General features: G+C 40.8%; 1 protein-coding gene across 1 annotated transcript; it reads left to right on the forward strand.

The window, feature by feature from the left end:
- The first annotated feature begins 7,684 nt into the window (after nt 1-7,684).
- Nucleotides 7,685-18,372, forward strand: LOC121341141 (phospholipid scramblase family member 5-like). The gene is made up of 7 exons (XM_041414425.1): nt 7,685-7,697; nt 10,254-10,405; nt 14,447-14,489; nt 15,354-15,574; nt 16,486-16,647; nt 17,285-17,446; nt 18,334-18,372. Exons 1-7 carry the CDS (start codon nt 7,685-7,687, stop codon nt 18,370-18,372), a joined length of 792 nt encoding a protein of 263 aa, XP_041270359.1.
- Nucleotides 18,373-18,574: the final 202 nt, after the last annotated feature.

Below are 18,574 nucleotides of genomic sequence, written 5' to 3' on the forward strand. Positions count from 1 at the left end.
GGAGACAGCAGGACCAACTTCTACCAGGGCATCTTGTTATGGGAATAGAGCAGCTCCTGCCTTTCCCCTCTCTGTGAGTGCTGGAGGAGAGAGGGAGGGACCGTGCAGCCATGGCAGATGTGTCGGGGAAAGTCACATGGCTTTGCCATTACAGTACACACTTTTAAGTTGTTCACCTATTTCGACAAACTCTGTTCTTGGTTATTGTCTTCCTGTTACACAGCAACTGTTTTGGCTTCTGTACTTCTGAAAATATTGAAAATATTCAGCCTGGGAGTTTGAAAGGAAAATGCTGTCAAGATATACTAATTAGAAAAATTGTGCACACACAACCTCCTAGTGTTCACTTTTGCTCTCATTTGTTCTACAGATGGTGCTAGGTCAAAGAAGCAGCCTGTCTTTGCAGGACAAGCAGTTCTGAGCATCTCTACATTTTCATGTATGCACAAGATTTCTCCTTAAGCATTTTTGCTTACCTAATCACATTGGTGATCTGCTAACATTTTCCTCTTCTCTTTTACTTTGTATAACAGCCAATCTGCAAAATGATTTGCAGGAATCAAAAGTACAAATTTGTTGCTTTCGGGATCAAGAACAAATGGAAAAACTTGTTGTGGTTTTGGTTGTTTTTTTGTTTTTTTGTTTTTTTTAATTTTGCCAGTAATTGACCTGTGACACAGGAAGAGGGGAATATAAAACAAACCTGGGGAAAAAGAATCAGGTTTCCAGATATGATTTAAGCAGACTAATGCATGAACATGTCTATAAAGATGAGTGATTGGGCCAGTAGTAAAGTGGCTGCTTGGTGCCCACTGAATGGTCCTGGCAAACTGAGGCACAGAACACTTACTGTGTAGCTTGGTGTCCCAGATAAGTTCCTAGGATTTTATTTGATCCAGCTGGGATGCTAATAGATAACTGTTATTGTATGATTTTTCTGGAAAATCCACAGTAGATAAGGATTGTAATAAATTCCATGTGTTTCCCCTACTGGTTATCAACAGGAAATAATATGAAAAATAAAATCACCTGGAATCCTGCAAGGATTACTTAGTGGGCCACTGCCACCGCTTCAGTAGGTAGAATGTCTTAAATGCAGTAAATGCAAAACCAAAACATTTTCAGATTAAAAGAAAACACTGATTGTTGTGCTGTACTATTGGGTAGAATTTCAAAACATTGGTACTAAATGTAGAAAACAAATTGGATTGAGATTCTTAGTTCCTTTTGTTATTTTTTAGGGGATGAAAAGCTTTATCAGAACTAAGCTCATCTAAAACTTATTATTCTTTCAGTATGCTAATTAATAGAGCAGGATTATGGATTTGTTAATTAAAATACCTCAGGGAAATTGAAATTAATTTTGCTGTCCTAATAGAGTTACCATTATGCCACTAAATCTTATGGATGTCTTATCTACTTATCTTTTTTTCCTTCTCTCAAAAAGTAAAAAAAAAAAAAAAAAGTTTTATTTAGTTTGAATTTAGAATCAGAATATTGAATAGTGTTTTTCTGAAAATGTGGAGAAGATCAGCGAATAATCTTGGAATATCTTGGATTTCCAAAAATCTTAGAATGTGGCCTGCATGTGAGTGTCAGAACTGATCCCCTCCTGTGCTCACCAGCTCTGAGTGCTCTGTGTGAGCTGTGAGCAGTCACCCCAGCAGCCTGCAAGAGTGGCAGTGTTGGCTTGTGTTTTCCAGAGATGGAACTAGCAAAATGAACCATTGGGCAGGCTTTGTAATGACTGCTAAAAATCTGCATTGCACCTTAAACAGAATGTCTTTGATGGAGGGAAGGTGGGATCAGGCCAGCTTGGGCTGGCCAGAGCTCACCTGGACCTGCCTGAGCAGGAGCTCATGCTGCTGACCTGACAGTGGGTGCCAACCTCAATTTCAAGGTTTTTTACTTTTTTTACAGGAGGAAAAGCACCTGACATATCCTCAGTGTTTTCTGAGACTCTGGCATTTCACAACTATTGCTTCCAATTTAGATATTTCAGAGAAGAGAAAGGGAAAAGGAGGTGTGAGTGTAGGAGAAGTATTAGTTTTTCTTCTACAGCAAAGCACAATTATTCTAATTTTGCTTGATGAATTTTCAAGGCCAGCAGAGAAGTTCTCCATCATCACCAAGAGTGTTAATTGCAATTTGTATCCAAGACTTCTGTCATTCAATATACTAGATGACAGAAATAGTCTTACTAATATACCAGTGTATACAGAGCACTTTATCCCGTTTTATCAAAGGCTTACATGTGTAAAATTTAATTAGAGAAAAGCACTAAATCTAACTGTTAGAGACTGCTGAGCTGTTGCAGTTTGGTAGGTCCTGTGAAAGCTTCTGACTTCCCAGGAAGAATGTCTGCTGTTTGCTTCTAGCCTGTGAATTGTTCAGGGACATTAGCTGCATTGAAGGACAGGCAAGATGCAGTTCTGTTACTGTTCAGTTTGTGTTTAGTCAGAAGACAGAATCTGAGATGTGCAAATTTCAGTTGAACAAGGCAGCTGGTTTCAGGCAAAAGTAAAAATAACAATAGGTGAAATTAATTTCAGCTTCTCAGACTAGATTAATGACAGTTTACTAAAGTAAGCAGAAAAGTGTCCTGAAATATCTTTGTTTCCAATGTACAGTCAAATCAAGTAAACTGTGGACCTCCAGTTTCTCACACTCAAACCCAATTAATATTCGTGTGGTCTTGCCACAGAGAAGGTTATTCTTTCTCACACTCAAACCCAATTAATATTAAAGGATATTTATCTGGAGCAGAATAGATCTTCAGGATAGATGTAAAAGATTCCCTCAGAGTGTCCATTATTTAGAACAAAATCATTCAGAAGTGAAAGACCAATTTTGGAAATTTCTTCATGACCAGTGGTGAGTTTTGGTACAGGTTTTTGTGCAAGACATATTTGGGACATTTATGCTACCTGCTTAGTGGGATTAAAATCGAAACATTTGGGTCTGGAGATGAATTCAGTTTTTTGGACTTTGTGCAGCTGTTTCAGAGCTGGTAGGAAACCAGGACATGCAAGAGCTTAGTGGCAGTGCCCACAGCCCCTCAAAAGCTCTATTTTCATAAAAACAAGATTTTAGAGATTATTAAAAAACCTTTAAAACTCAGTGCAACAGAAATATCCTTCCAAAAAAAAAAAAACAAAAAACCTTGACAAAACCAAAACCAAACATACCTGTTCCCCTGAAATCCCCAAACAGACAAACCCCATGCCAAAGCCTTCTCTTTCTCCTGGGTCAAGATTTGGTATGGAAGCTGCTTTATGAATTTCTGATGGATTTTTGGGTTTTGCTGACATCTATATTTAGTTTCTGATCCACATCAGTGCTTGCTGGGGTAGCATTAAAACCTCTGATACATATTCAGTGCCACGTTCCATCTCTAACCACAAACGCTCGAAAGGTTTCTTCCCTCACACAACCACTCTGAGATTGTTGTTTTGATCCCATTTCTCCCAGCGGAGTTGAATGCAAAATAAAGATCAGGTTGCTGGAGAGCTGCTATTTTAAAGATTGCGTTTTGCTGTTAATTGGTGCACGACAGACACCTTGTGTAGCAGCTCCCTGGCAGTGCTACCTGAGGAGGCGGCTCCGCAGCGGCACCGGGAGCTGCCTGCGAAATTCCAGCGTGATTGCAGATGTCCTTGCAGGGGAGGAGCTCCTGGAGGCACCCGCTGAAGCAAGACACCTCACAAACAAAAGTTCAAGGTGAGGACCCTACTAGGTGCTGGCTGATTTAAGAGACTGTTTGAGTTTTGGTGTTTTTTTCCTCTCCCGTGCAGAAAGCAATACTGGGTGAAATAACGTAACTTGGGGCTTGTAATTGCACAGGGTCACAGTCTGATAGTTACGATCGCTCTCAGCATTTCTCCCTGTGCTAAAGGGAAGACCAGAAAAGGGAAGAAAGAAGGCTATCATATTTCCTATTTTAAAAATGGCAATAACAATGCATTTTAATGCTGGCCACAGCTGATATTTTGAGGAAGGGAGATCTAGAATGGAAGCAGTGATTGGTGATGACCCCTCTGCAGCAGGGGCGCTCAGGCTCTGCCTGGGGATGCTCAGGTGTGTCCTGATGCCTGTGTGCTGCTCTCAGCCTGTTCTGCATGGCACAGGGTGTCCCTGTGGAAGGGCAGCTGGGGAGGGGCTGAGTTCTCTTGCCTGAACTTCTGGAGGTTGTGGGGACAAGGGGAGAGGCAGTTTCTTCTCACCTGGAGGAGTCCATAGTGATACAGTGGGGAAAGGGGAGTGCCGTCTTCTCCTGCTGAGTACAGGGACAAACACCAGGTTCACAGAGCAGTTTTCTGAACAGCAGGGAGCAGGACAAGAAATCAAACAGCTTTTCCTAATACTTTGAAATTTGTTACTGTCTTCTGTTTTTCTCTTGTGAAGGTGTTTTTTGTGAAACCGTTGCCATACTCCTGCTGTGGCACCTGTAGAAAATGGAAGAGTGATTAGGCTCCAGAGAAATGGCACCTATGCTGAGCCATGTGACATTTCTGCTCACTTGATCCACCTGGTTGACTATTACTATGTGCTTTCAGGAGGAAAATCCGTGTTCTGTTTCTGTGCTGAGGACAAGAATGTCTTAGTCCATGGATATGTTTCCTACAGTAATTTATGTAATAACCATTAACTGCAGTGGTGCTTGTATCTCAGCTCAGCAGGGATGGATCTCTGGGCCTTTGTGGAACTGGTAGTTATAGAAAAGATGCAATTTTTCTTTAAGGAAAAAAGGAAGGTCTTAGATGCATAAACTCCTCCAGCCAAGCACTGTTTGCCCTGATCTGGATAGGCTCATTGATTTTGATGGATCCATGCTAACTTGTGCCTTCTAAGTATTTGCCCATCAATTTTTATCAGCTTTACAGCATGGGATGGAGCAAGAATATTTTAGAGGTAGCAGGAATATATGTATGTATACTCAATTTCTTTTTTTTTTCTTTTTTCTTTTTTCTTTTTTTAAACAGCTGTGAATGTGTTTCAGATGCCCAGCACATTAATGCAGAGGAAAGCAGTGTACTTTATTTTAGTGCTGAGACTCTGACTGTTCGAAGAAATGCAGACAGTGATACGGCTCCCCTGGGCCTTCTTCAAGGGGCACAGGCAGCCAGTTTGGTGTCTTGGTGAAATTCTCCTTTGGGTGCTGCTGCTCTGCTTCCTGAAGGCCCTAAAATATGGTTAGAAGTAGCAGTACACAATTCTTTAAATATTTGTCCTCATTTCTTGAGTGTTCTTCCTGTACATATCTAAAGGGCACCAAAGAATGTCTGTCTTTGTGCCTGAATAAATATGATTAGGTCTTATGTACCTGATGTCTTCGTGAGAATGCTTTTAATCATGGCAGCAGCCTATTTGGACCAATATATGAGTATTTATTTAAAAAAAAAAAAGCATACGAAAAATTCAGATTAAATTATTAAATATGTGGTTTTACTTGTAAGGACTTATGCCAGTGCAAGACTATTGTTTGCAAATCCTTCAGAAATCTACTGATATAATCTACTAAAATTATTGCTGTGGAATAAGACAGTGGGAATGGAGTAAATGGGGACATTGTAAAAGATGTAAAATTTTGTGAAAAAAAATGAAAACAACTCACAAAATATACTTAAAGCCGAGTTGTATTTCTTTCTGTTACCTATTTACTGCAATTTTGCAAATAATGTCAGAAAAAATAGTTATTTGGGGCAGAACTATTTCAGGGAAATGTTTATTTCATGAGCGGCAGGGAAATGAAACCTGGCTCCTGCAGGGAGGGGAGTGTTGCCAGGGCAGCTCTTGGGCAGAGCCTGGGTCAGCAAATTAATCACTTGGACTTCTCAAAAAACGCTTTTTAAACATTTGAAACGTCTTCTTTCAGTGTATTTTGTTTGAGGCATCTTTCTTGATGTATTAGGATTGTTTTATGCGCTGGCAGAATTACTGGGATGTTTTTTGCCCTGTAATTTTCTGGGAGGTAAAGTAAGTATTTATTAATTTTTAGAGATAATTGAGTGCCATCTCATTTGAATTTCTCATCTGTCATTTTGAAAGATAGGTTTACTATATTTATCCAGATCTTTCCCTGTACTTTTTCTTCTTTTTTTAGGCTTTGTGTCTGCTCTCTGGATTCAAGCCTCTGCTCCAAAGAAGCCCATCCTTGACAGAGAGAAAGAAAGCAAAAACTTTTGGTCATTCTTAATTTTTATTTCCAGTTATGTCAAACTTCCTTCTAATCCAGAAGGATTTGTTCAGTACCCATTTTTCAGTCACCAAAATCTTTGTCACTTCTCTGGTTGTTTCCAGGTTGAGCCCAGCAGGGTCTGGCTCCTGGGCTGGCCTGTGCTTGCCACTGCACCCAGGGAGTTCTCAAGCAGGCAGTGATAAACTCCTGGGAAATTTCATGTAACCAAATCCATAAGTAGATCTGAGGCTTTTGCTTTTGCTATTATAGTCTATAAAAATCAGCTTTCATATAATTTGGGGTTTTTTTGGGACGGGTGTTCTGTATTTTTCATTCAGAGAATCCTCATCAGCATCTTCCTGAGCTGTAAACTCTGGAATTTAATCTGCTCAACCATACTTCAGGCAGATTCAAACCAGTGCAACTTGCAGTAGCAAAGAGGACAGAAGATGGTCCCCAGCACCTCCCTTGGCTCTGCTGGGCTCTGTGCATAGGCTCTGCCATTCTTGCAGCCGTGCATCACAGCTGCCTGCAGATCACACCTGCCTGATGATTTCCTCGGCAGCTTGGGGACTCAAGGCAGGAATATGAGCTGGTAAGTGAAGGTTACTCTCCCTTCTTCTCCTCATCTTTTCCTCCCAGTGCAAGGGGGGTAATTTTATATGTCACAATGTGGGACGGTGCTTGTCTAGGATGAACAGTGCCAGAGTGTTTTAGTTCTCCAAATCCAGTTCAAACACCTCACTGGGATCAGCAGAACTGTGCGTGGGTGTGAGTGTTGGGGGGCAGGGTGGTGGGGGAATGAATGTACAGGATGATTTTATGGGACTGGGTGTAGACATGACATCCCTTGGAGGATATCCTCTGGCTAATGTTACATGGACGGAATACAGTGAGAAATCCAAGACAGCTTTTCCTGCTTTGTGCATGGAAAATGTTGACTGGGGTCAGCTGTAGGGAAATCATAGAACCATAGAGTGACCTGGGTTGGAAGGGACCTTTAAGATGATCTAGTTCCAAACGCCCTGACTTAGACAGGCACAGCTTTCCCTGTGACCAGGGGGCTCAGAGCTCCATCCAGCCTGGCTTTAAACACTTCTAGTGATGAGCTATCTACAACTTCATTAGCTACTCTGTCTTTGCCTGCAGAAGTGGCAAAGCAAACACTGAACTAAACCCAGAATCTTTGTATTCTTACAATAAACACAGATATTAAAAAGTAGGATTTTAGTTCTGGGGAGTTCATTTAGGCAGTGGGCACACTGCAGCTTTGTCTCTGCGCGCTGGCTGAACTCTTTTCCCTCTTTTCCCTCTTTCCCCTGCTTTGCCGGGCGCTGGGTCGGGCGGACAGTGCCGCTCCTGCCGCGCTCTGCAGGCTGAGAGCGAGGAGACAGACACCCACCCTCTGAAGTGCTGTGCCTGCTGTGCGCCTTTTTTATTTGCTGCAACAAGAAAAGCCTTTTCTTTTAACCCCGCTTCCTTTGAAGAAGTAGCTCGGGAAGCTTCATGGCCTCTCAAGGTAAGTGCATCTGTAGTCTGTATTTTTAGATCGTGTTTACAGAAAACTACAGTCTTGTGCGTTTCCAGCAATCAGCAGTCTGATGAAATGAGTGTTTCGGGATGAAACCGCATCAGTCAAAGCACAGTTGTTTTGTCTTCCTTTAATTTTTCAGCATCTAGCATCCAAGAGGCTCCTAAGGAGACTAAAATCTATAGTAGGATGTTATTTGAATAAAATACATTATAAAATGTTAGTCTCTGCATTCAGTAAGAAAATTTAGTGTTGGTATCTTGGTGTTTTAAACCTGTCCATACAGAATGCCTGGCAAGGGTGGGTACTGAGCCAAGGGTACCACTATTTTTTGCACACTTCTTCCCTATTTCACTTTGAAAATACTACATCAGCAAATGCTTTCCATATTCAAAACTGGCCAGAGACCTGATAACCCCATGTGAAGAATAATAACTGAATTTAATCAGATTACTCCTGTCTGGGTGTGTCTGTCACACACTGACTTTAGCAGTAGCCCATTGATAACTCAGAGCATTGGGCAGAATTGCAGCATTTGATCTAAGCAGCCTTCATAATTCATTTTCTCCAGGTTTTCAAATGCTTCAACTAAGCAGAAGGATGCAAATCTCTTTTTCTCTTGAGCGCAACTCCACAGAGGTCATTCTGTAGGCATGTGCACAGGCATGTGTTGGCCCAGGGAGTTTCAGCACTGTCTGTCTAGGTTTGCCAAATATTTATCCCTCCTTCTTGCCCTCAAAACACTCAAGATATTCTGCATTAGAGCACTGAAAGGTACACGGAGCAAGCAGGTTTTGCAGCATTGTTGTACTCTTGCAATATAGGGCTTTTTGTTTTAAATTTTGTTTAGTTTTAACCATATAAGAGAAATCTGGTTTTGCATATTTTTTGATATTTATCAGTTAGGAGAAATGGTTAAATTGTAATGGTGTGGAATATGGTTTTTAGTGTGAAGAAACTTGACAATTTGCCTCTTTCAGGAATATGCAACTCTACAAATTATGTTTGTACAGAATACTCACTGTATCATATGATAACTTTTAAGGTTCTCCGTACTAGTAATGAAATGGGAATCATACACCAAAATAGACAAAGTGTCAGACTAGCTCAAATTATCATTAATATTTAATGTATTTACTGTTTGTTTTTTGTATAGCTTAAAATTTGACAGGTAGAACTGCAATTTGTTGTCTTTTTTCCCTGTTTATTATTCAAGAATAACACTAACACTGGGCTACTTCATGGCATTTCATGTAACAACAAGAGTTACGGCAGTAACAGAACCCTGTGAGGTAAAATGATGCAGAAGAGCATATAAAATATTTATTACCCAGTTATACATTTTTAAAAGCCAGCAACAAATTCAAAGGGGTTAGTTCTTCCTGTGGTCTCAGACTTTGAAAGAAAGCAGTGGCTGCAAAGACAAATTAAGATCAAAATATGATTGAATGATGAATCTTTCACAGTGAGTTCAAATAATACTAAAGGATCTCATTTAAACCCACAATAGCAAAAAAGATATTCAGACTTAGAGCCAAAATTCCTTCTGGAACTCAAACCCCATTGTGTCTAAGTATTGTCACACATGAGCTAAAAGTGATCAGTTTGGGGACTGCTTTCCTGCCAAATCACAGGGGCTCAGCTCAATCAAGGATTTGCCATTTGGGTGGGGGGAGCTTCAGTTTGCTGCTTCTGGTTCCTGCAGAACCAGTGTTGCTGCAGGCCAAAGAACAATGTACCTGGAAAAACTAGCAGGAGTTTTTTGGCAGTCCAGTGGTTAAGGTGGTCACTGTGCTGTGGGAGATGGTGCCTGTGCCTGTGGAGCAGTGTGGATTTACAGGTGCCTGTGGCAGTAATGCTCTCATTACCTTTACAGCACTGGCCAAGGTCACCATCACACTGCCCTAAAGGACTTCTTGTGGTAGCAAACCAGAAAACACAGCATAATGATATCTGATCCTTTCATTAAGATAATAATGAATAATACACTATAAGAGGCTGTGTAGACTTTGATATCAGGGTTGTAATATCCAACTTGGGGAATCTGAGATCCCTGGAAATGTTATCTCTAATTAAGAGAAATTATGAATGCCCTCAGGATGCTGGAAAGCATCTTGCTGGGATCCAGCCCTCAGCAGCTCAGGGCACACAGGGCAGCTCACAGGGAGCAGGGCTGGGCAACCTGTGCTGAGGGGCTTCTGGCCACCCTGTGTGTGTCCAGGCCAGCTCCAGCCTTGCCACCATCAGCTGTCAGAGCAGATCAGGTGCCCTCCAAGACCACATCTCCTGATTTAACTTCATCTGCAGTGATTCCCCTTTGCAGTGATTTCCCTTTGCGCATCCTAAGGCAGCTTTATAGTCAGTGCTCAATGTGTGGGACAATCAGGAGATTCCCTTTGGATCCTGACCTGAAGTACTGATACAGTCACATGCACAATGATGTTATTGTTCCAGCTTTGATCCAAGAAGGTACCTGCTCCTTGGTCCTGATGTTTCTGAGTTTTTTCTCTCTATCTCTTTTTTTTTTTTTTTTTTTCCTTGCAGAATCTCAGGGACAAACCAAACTAATCTTTAAGAATTATCTCCCTGGTTCTTCTGACATTCCTCAACAGAATGCGCCTGTTGACCCAACAAGTCTCTGGAAGCAAACATCACACACTCATAATTTGCCACCTGGTCTGGAGTACCTGAACCAGGTCCTGAATCTTTCTGACTGTTAGAATTGTTATGTTTTCCTTTTATGTTGCTTTGATACCTTGGAGGATGAGGTTGTTTGGGTTTTTCCTCTTGGGGGTGGGGTAGGTTGAGATGGAGAGGCTTTTTTGTTGTTTGATATTACTATGAGATAAGGAACATAAGAGAAAGAAGCTCTTTCTTCATTGCTGCCATTATTTTGTAGAAATTAGATGAGCATAAGTCTAAGTGGCTACAAACTTAACTCTGTGTGAGGAAGAAACTGCTAATGCCTGAGAGAGGAAAAAGCTTAAAAATGGAGGCAGAGAAATAGGTCATAGGTGGGGAAGAAAAATGAATGCTTAAGTCTTCTCCATCCTACTGCTAAACATGTGGCTGTCCCTTTTGCGCTGTGAAATCTCTCAGCTCCTGGAGCTCAGAGCACTGATGGTCTGCAGATCTGCTCCAGAAGTTTCATCTTCTCCTGAACCTTTTTACCAGGAGAGTCCCTCCCTGCTGTTGCTTTGACACTGACTGAGGTTTATGTTTTACATGTGGCTGGATTGTGCCACTCTTACGTGCTGAGTAAGGTGTCACATGCCATGCCTGCTATGGGCAGGGACAGAATGAGGCCCCCAGCATAGTCAGATCATAATTCTGATACACTTCTGCTGTGTTTGCATTTCGGTGATACTGGGAAATGTTCACTTCACTGAAGATGTGTATTTTAAGCACACATTTCTAGTAGTTTTGTACAGAAGCAGAAATTGAATGTATTTTATATTTGGAGCTAAGTTACCTAGGTAGCTAATGAAATGGAGAGACTCTTCAGAAGCAGTCTTTCATGTGGAGTGATGACTTTCATTTCAAGATGCCTGAGCACAGAATGATATGTGTTGTCAATTACACAAGCATTTGCTTAAAGACCGTAGTAGATATTTTTTAGTCTAAAAGTGATTGTGCTAGTCAGTACTTGGCAGGTTACATATTCAGGCTCCTGTATGAACACAAATTACACCTCAGATTTACCCAGACAACGTAGGCAAGCAAATATTATCACTCCATTTTATAGAAGCTTTGCATCTGATGTTAAGAAAAAAGAGCATGTCACTCTCAGATCTACAGCTGGAACTGAAGACCCCATTCATACTTATTCTTGGCCTGTGCTGCAGCCCTTGCTAAGGATTCTCAGTTTTCCCTGCAGTCTGAAAAGTGGGAGGCATGTGTTCAGTGCTGCTGGCTGGCAGGTTCCCACAGCTCAAGTTTCTGTGCACTGCAGAACGTTTTAGTGTGTGATGCTGAAGCCACACTGGCTGTGTGGCTGATGAAAGGGGCTCATTCAGGATGGATGGAGCATAAATGAGGTCCCACCAGCAGGGAGAGGGCTGCCTGCAGAATGCGTGTGGGATTCACAGCTGCTAGGGTAATCCCTTGGGATTTATGCTCATGGTCTAAGAGATTTCCACAGAATTAAATGCTTGAATGAAGATGTTTCTAGCAGAACTTGGAAATTATTTATGCTACTGGGAAGATTTCTAGAAGACTGTGTTTAATTCTGGTGCTGTGTGCATTGGGGAAAAGAGGGTCCAAACTCTTGGAAACAGGTGAAGAGAGATACTACTGGAAGTGCACGGGGAATAGAGAACCTCCTTTAAAACAAGACTCCATCTGTTCTATCTGTAGACTGAAAACAAGAGTATTGGAGAGGGAACCATACTGAGTGCCTAGGAGAGTAAACAAACTGTGGGAAAGAGACATATTTAATTTATAGAATTTCATTACTAGAAAAAAGATTATATAGGGAGTGCTTGTGAATAAATACAGAATAACAAATAGAAATTATGTTCTCCAGCAGGATTGGGCAAGATAACTGGATAGATTTGAGAAAGATGAATGTATTTCTCAATATGACATGTTTGGTACAAGGATTCAAATTTAGTCAGTCTCAGAGAGATCCCTACAATCTTGTTCTAAATAGCAACCCAAGGGTTGGATGAGAGAAAAGGAAAATGTGTGTCCTGTAGGTAAAGGCCAGCCAGCAATATTTCACTCTGCAGATCCACACCCTGCAGTGAGTTCAGGTGAAGGAATGATTCTGATCAATTGTTTGAGATGCACCAGAGAAGGGCAAGAAACTGCTGCTGCCTCAGCAAACACATCAGCTTTCTATCACTCTTTAATTACTTCCTACAGAAAAAAGTCACCTAAACCTCATTACTGTCTTTCAGATTACAGCCGTAGCTCAAAGTCTTGTTCAGTGACCATAACATAAATCAAATGAACTTTTTCCCACAGCAGGAATAGACAGGTGAAACCTTGGAGAAGAATTTTCTGAGTATTTCAACTGCATGTTGTGCCACCAATCAGCTTTAACTATTGTAAAAATTTTCTTTGTTTAGACTTGGTTAGACTGATCAGATGTAAATTTGATGCCTACAGATCTGAATACTGAGAATTAGCTGTGTATAAGGAATTTTAACATATCTGAGCTCAAGAGGGCCAGACCCTTGTTAAGCCAGAGGGCTTGGAGTGTTTCAAATGCAGGTGCAGAATTCCCTCAATCCACAAGCTCCCCAACAAAAATGCATCAGAATAAATGCCCTGCAGAAACCAGTGAAAGGCAAAACAAGGATAACAAGTGGTACTGCTGTGTTGTCTCAACATTGTTTATATGTTGTGCACAGTAAACCAATCAACCAAAATCACTCAAAGCTTTTTATAATTCAGGGTCATTAATTTTCTTTTTCCTGTGAAAGTCTACATGGAAAAAAGAAATCCATGTTAAAATAAATACTAAAATATTAAAATAGCTCTACTATATTTGACTTTTTTATTCTGTTTTCATCAACAGAGCCCTTCCCATGAGCTCCAAGAGCTCTCTCACGAGACCCAAACAACAAACAGCAAAGATTCTTGGGAGCATATTTTTACGTCTAAATATTTTTTATTATTTCAATTACTGGCATGCACATTTCCAAGATTAATGAAAGGGATAAAGAAGTTGCGCTTTTTACCAGCTTCTCTTTGCAGCCTGAACTAGCTGCAGGAGCTGACTAGAAGTGACAAATGTCTGCAACAGTTTGAATACGTACCAGGCAAGATTTATCAATTTTAAAATATCCAGGCTCTGGAGAGCTGTGGCATGGTGGTCTCAGAAGGTCGCTGTGTGCTTTGTGTCTGCAGCTGTGAGTAACAGCAAAACCCTGTGCCAAGCGTTTGTTCATCAGGAATTTACAGAAAAATTACTGAAAAGAGACTGGTAAAGCCTAAAACTGTCACATAAAATAGGCATAAAAAAGTCACATAAAACTGAAAGGTAGACTGGAATTAAATCTTGCTGGTTTTATAATGCTAACAACTGTTCTCCAAGAAAGAATAATGTCGGAGGGACAATAAGCACAGCAAAGCTAGGTATCATGGCAAACAGTTTTTCTCCTGTATTTGTAACCAGCTCATAGAGGAAGACATTTTCAGCCAGCTGAGTGTTTCATTGTTGTTTTGCTTATTCTGGTACCCTGGCTTGACATTTGCCAGACTTAGGGTGCAGGGCTCGTGTTCCTGAGATCAGAGAGTTAAAGCTGGTGTGCGCCATCGCTGGCATCCCCTGACTTGCCTTGCTGGGCTGTTCCAGCAAGGTCCTTTGGGATGTGGCCACTGCACATTTTAAGCTTGAGTCCAGGCTCATTCACTCCTGCACTGCCATGGTGCCCAGCACCAACCTTGGACTTGGAGTGAGGAGCTTCCCCTCTGACAGAGAGCAACAGGAGCAAGAGTGTATTCTACTTTCTGTTGCTATTATCTGCCTTATTCCCTCAGTGAAGATTACTTTTTTTCAAGCATGTGGGTGAATTACATGGCCACAGCACTTAATGTCACATTCCTCCACCATAATTTCAGAGAGAAGTCCAAAGATACTTGAGATATCCTTCAGGCACTCAACCTGTGCACCTCTGTAAGGAAAGAAATCTTACTTACAGGGAGATGAACATTAAAAATAGACATGTGACCACTGACAGCCCCAGACCTGTCCAAGTCCCACCATCTTGTTTATTTTTTTTAAGCAGCTGGACCAGATAATTATCCATCAGCAAGTGGATCTTCTGGAAGGTATGGTGCAATCCTCGTCACCCTTTAACAGTGCTGGTACATGGGTGTCCCCTAAAGGCACCAAGTCTTGCCCCCAGCTCACTGAAGTCACTGTGAACCCTCCTGCTGCCCTTGTGTCAGGCTGTTACGCAGTGATAGGGTGGGGAAGGATCACTTTATTGTTTGCCTGTTCTGCAGCAAACCACTGAGGGGGTGAGTAGTCTCTACAACAGTCCTAAATTCTCCCCCTCAGACACCTCCCTCTCAGTGTTATTAAAGCTTAACCATCTTTCCAATCCATGGAGAAATTTATCTAACAATAAGTAACATACTATGAGAAACAAAGCGAATAGAGAAAGGAAGGTCAGAAAACATAAAATGGAGCAAAAGATTTTCTAATTATTTAGTTTCTCAGAATTTCAAACTAATGGACAAATATTAAATACTGTAAAGCTTTACTGCTAGTAAATTACTGTAGAATGTATTTCTCCCATTCAAAATGGTTTTAGCCTGATTATCAAATAACCAGCTGGGTGAAAGCTTTATCACTGAGGTGGGATAGTCTCAGGATGTTAATTTTCACAGACAATAAAGCAAGAAAATGCCCAAACTCAGGATCTGAATTCTCTGTTGTGATATGTACTTTAGTGTACAACAAATCAAAGTCCGTATTAATTCCTTCAAAATGCAGACCTGGCACTACTATTTCCTTATACTTGTATATTTTCTTTGTGTTGCTACTTCAAAACAATTTTTCAAACAATCTTTGTCATAGACTTCTAGAATAAATGCTCATATATATATATATATACACACACTAACATTATACTAAAGCAATAACAAAGATTATATTAAATTAACGTTCTGCTTGTTTTGCTTTATTAGCCATACTTGGCACAGAGACCTCCAGCAAATACGAGATAAAGAACCCCTTGGGACAGAGGGTTTACTTTGCAGTGGAAGAGAACGGCTGCTTTGACCGCAAGCTGTGCTCGCCCGTCAGGGCCTTCACCATCAGGATTGCGGATAACGCGGGCCGCGAGGTGATCCGGGTCATCAGACCCCTGAGGTGCAGCAGCTGCTGCTTCCCCTGCTTCCTGCAGGAGGTGAGGGGATCCCAAATGCCCTCGCTGTGCAGCTCCTCCATGGGCAGGGAGCAGTTCAGGAATTGGCAGCCCCCCGGCCCCGGGAGGCCTTTGGGTAGACGCAGCTCTTGATGAACCAGTGCTGTTCCCAGCGTGCCTCCTCCCTTCCAGGGCACCTGGCTTTGCTGACATCCCACAGAAAGCCTTGGTGTCTGGCAATATCTCTCCAGTCGGGTGACACCCCAGGACGCTACCACTACCTGCACAGGCAGAGATAACCCACTGAACTCCAGGAGGGTGAAGGATGGAAACTGTGAAGGCCACTGGGCTCTGGGGGTGGGACTTGGAGCAGATCTCTGAGGAGGATGAGCCCCTGAAGATCTTCCTCTTCAGGGCCATATATGTCTGGGAAATGGCAGAACACGGAAGTAAGCTGCTTGGAGTGAAAAATGCGGATCCCATAGAGCGTCAGGTCTTTCTTCTGTATTTTTTGACTCTCCTTCATTCAGATATCTTTCTTTTGTTATGAAAATGTTTTACAGGTTAGCTCATCCACTTACCTTCTTAGCACTTATCCTTGTCAGGATTTTTAAAGGAATGGTCCTTTGGTAGAACAGCTACTTAAAATAAGCCTGTAGGATACTGCCTGAATACATAAATTTTTTCGCAGCTTATAGCTTTTATAAAGTGTTTTATTGTATGTAAGATGTTGGTTTCTGGTGCAGCTTTTGAGTTCCATATTTTCCACTGTATTTAGCAACACTGTTAGACAGTTCTGCAATATCCAGTTCCATGTTTTTTGGTAAAACGGTATGTTACTACATTCAGTAGATAAATATCTTGTCATTATATAAACAATACTCTATCACAGAAAAATACATTAATATAAAATCAGCTAAAACCATTTTTTGTTGTTTTATTTTGTTTGCTAGTTAGAAGTTCAGTCCCCACCAGGTACAGTAGCTGGGTACGTTGTACAGAACTGGGACCCTTTTCTGCCAAAGTTTACTATACAGAATGAAAGCAGAGAAGATGTGCTAAAAATAATTGGCCCATGTGCAACCTGTGGCTGTTTTGAAGATGTTGACTTTGAGGTATGTTTTGTACAAGTGTTAACGATTTAAAAGTTTTACTACTTTAAATATATTTCTCAGGTGAGAGGGAGAATGAGAGATACTTGAAGAAACCCTGAACAGAGTTTTCTGATGTGAACAAAGTGCTTTAACTTAGTTAAGAATCATAAAGGAATTTTTTGGTTTATCAATTTATAAGCTCAATAGACATATTAGAAGACTCCAATGGGTATTGTCTGAAATTTCAGTATACTGTAAGAAACATGCAGATGGCATGATTGAGAACATGCCTGTCCCCTGAGGGGACAGTGGTCCACAGCAGTGGGGCCAGGAGAATATAAAAAACAAGAGAGTGGAAAAAACCCACAACTCTGTGAAAGAAAGGCAAAGCTGGCATAAACTTTCAAGATTGCTTTCTCCCACTTTTTGTCCGCTCTAAAGATGCTGATGCTTCCAGACTTGAGACCCTTTCTTGCGTGCCACTCATAAAGGGAAATTTGACACTAATAGAACATCCCAGCAATAAGAATAAAAGGAGAACCTGACAACTATAGCATACTCAGCATGTCAGGACACAGTCATTAATTCTGTGGAGATGCCATCAGTGTGCACTTGATTTGTTTACATTTTTGTCTGTGCCTGTTTTTCCTTTGTGCAGGTAAAAGCTCTCGATGAGATGACAACGATCGGCAAAATTTCCAAGTATTGGTCTGGATTTGTCAACAATGTCTTCACCAACACCGCCAACTTTGGGATCCAGGTCCCTGTAGATCTCGACGTGAGGATCAAGGCAGTCATGATTGGTGCTTGTTTCCTCATTGTAAGTGTGCAAGGTGGATGGGCAGACCTATAGAGATGTGCAGACAGGGCCAAAGGGGCCCTTGCTGTCAGCTGAGAACTAGAAAAATGCAAGTGCATGGAAAACGAATCCCAATACCTAAAAGATAAATGAATTATAAAATTTTAATTTTTTATGTCTGCTTTTTTTATGTTCTTAAATTTTTGTTACTTAAACTGTTTAAATAGTATTACACATGCAGTTCAATATTTTATATGGCAGGATCAAATCTCAACATACGTGTCAAACCTACCAAAGTCCCCCAAACCCCTTATTGTGCTTGAAGAAGTGTATGAACCAAAAAAAGGGTTATGTTGTTTTTAATGGTAATTTCAAACCAATTCAACAATTCTGTTGAGTGTTGTATGTAAGACCTTCAGTTCATATGAAAATTCCTACAAAAATTCTCTCGTGAAGATAACCATAAGAAGTATATAAGAAGGAGAATACTCAGTGGTAGGGGTAAAGATGAAGTTAAGATGCAAGTTTTTTAGAATTAGAAATTGATACTTGCTGTGTAGCTCTTTTGCCAACATAATCGTGTTAATATGAAATGGTTTCAAAATCATCTGTGTGATACTTACATCAGAGATTACAACCCACAATTATAATACTATTTAAATTATTCACTGAAAAGTGTTTGCTTTAAAATTCCAACAACAATTCAGAAATTTTGCTTTTAGTAGGATAGAAATGACAGTTAAGATTTTTGGATTGCCCCTTCCAAAATTGTTTCTCAGTGGCAGTGATAAAAAGTGATTGACTAATATAAATACTTTATGTAACAAAAGCCTGCAAGTAAGACTTTTGATAGTAATTTTTGCATTTTTGTGTCTTCCATATCTAATGCACAGTTTGTTTATTTGCAGGACTTAATGTTCTTTGAAAACTCTTTGGATGGATTATAACAAGATGACAGAAACAATGAAATATGCAGAATGTGTTTCAGTAGGTAAAAATGAACATAAATTGATCTTCCTGCTTTGAAGGCTTATACATTTCTAATTCTTTTTCATTTTCTTCCAGAAATCGCTTGAGCTTTGGACATGATTTTGAACTGCAAAAATCCTTGTTCCTTATAGGAAAAGACAGAGAAATAATGATGATGTT

Source organism: Onychostruthus taczanowskii, unplaced genomic scaffold (assembly GCF_017590055.1).
Source record: "Onychostruthus taczanowskii isolate IOZ18803 unplaced genomic scaffold, ASM1759005v1 scaffold45, whole genome shotgun sequence".
Lineage (NCBI taxonomy): Eukaryota > Metazoa > Chordata > Aves > Passeriformes > Passeridae > Onychostruthus > Onychostruthus taczanowskii.

What these genes read in the sequence shown, in the direction of transcription:
- LOC121341141 (XM_041414425.1), top strand. An exon ending in GTCTGGAGTACCTGAACCAG is followed by an intron (nt 10,406 to 14,446) that starts GTCCTGAATCTT and finishes TTTTTTAAGCAG; the next exon opens with CTGGACCAGATAATTATCCA. An exon ending in TTGGTGCTTGTTTCCTCATT is followed by an intron (nt 17,447 to 18,333) that starts GTAAGTGTGCAA and finishes GTTTATTTGCAG; the next exon opens with GACTTAATGTTCTTTGAAAA.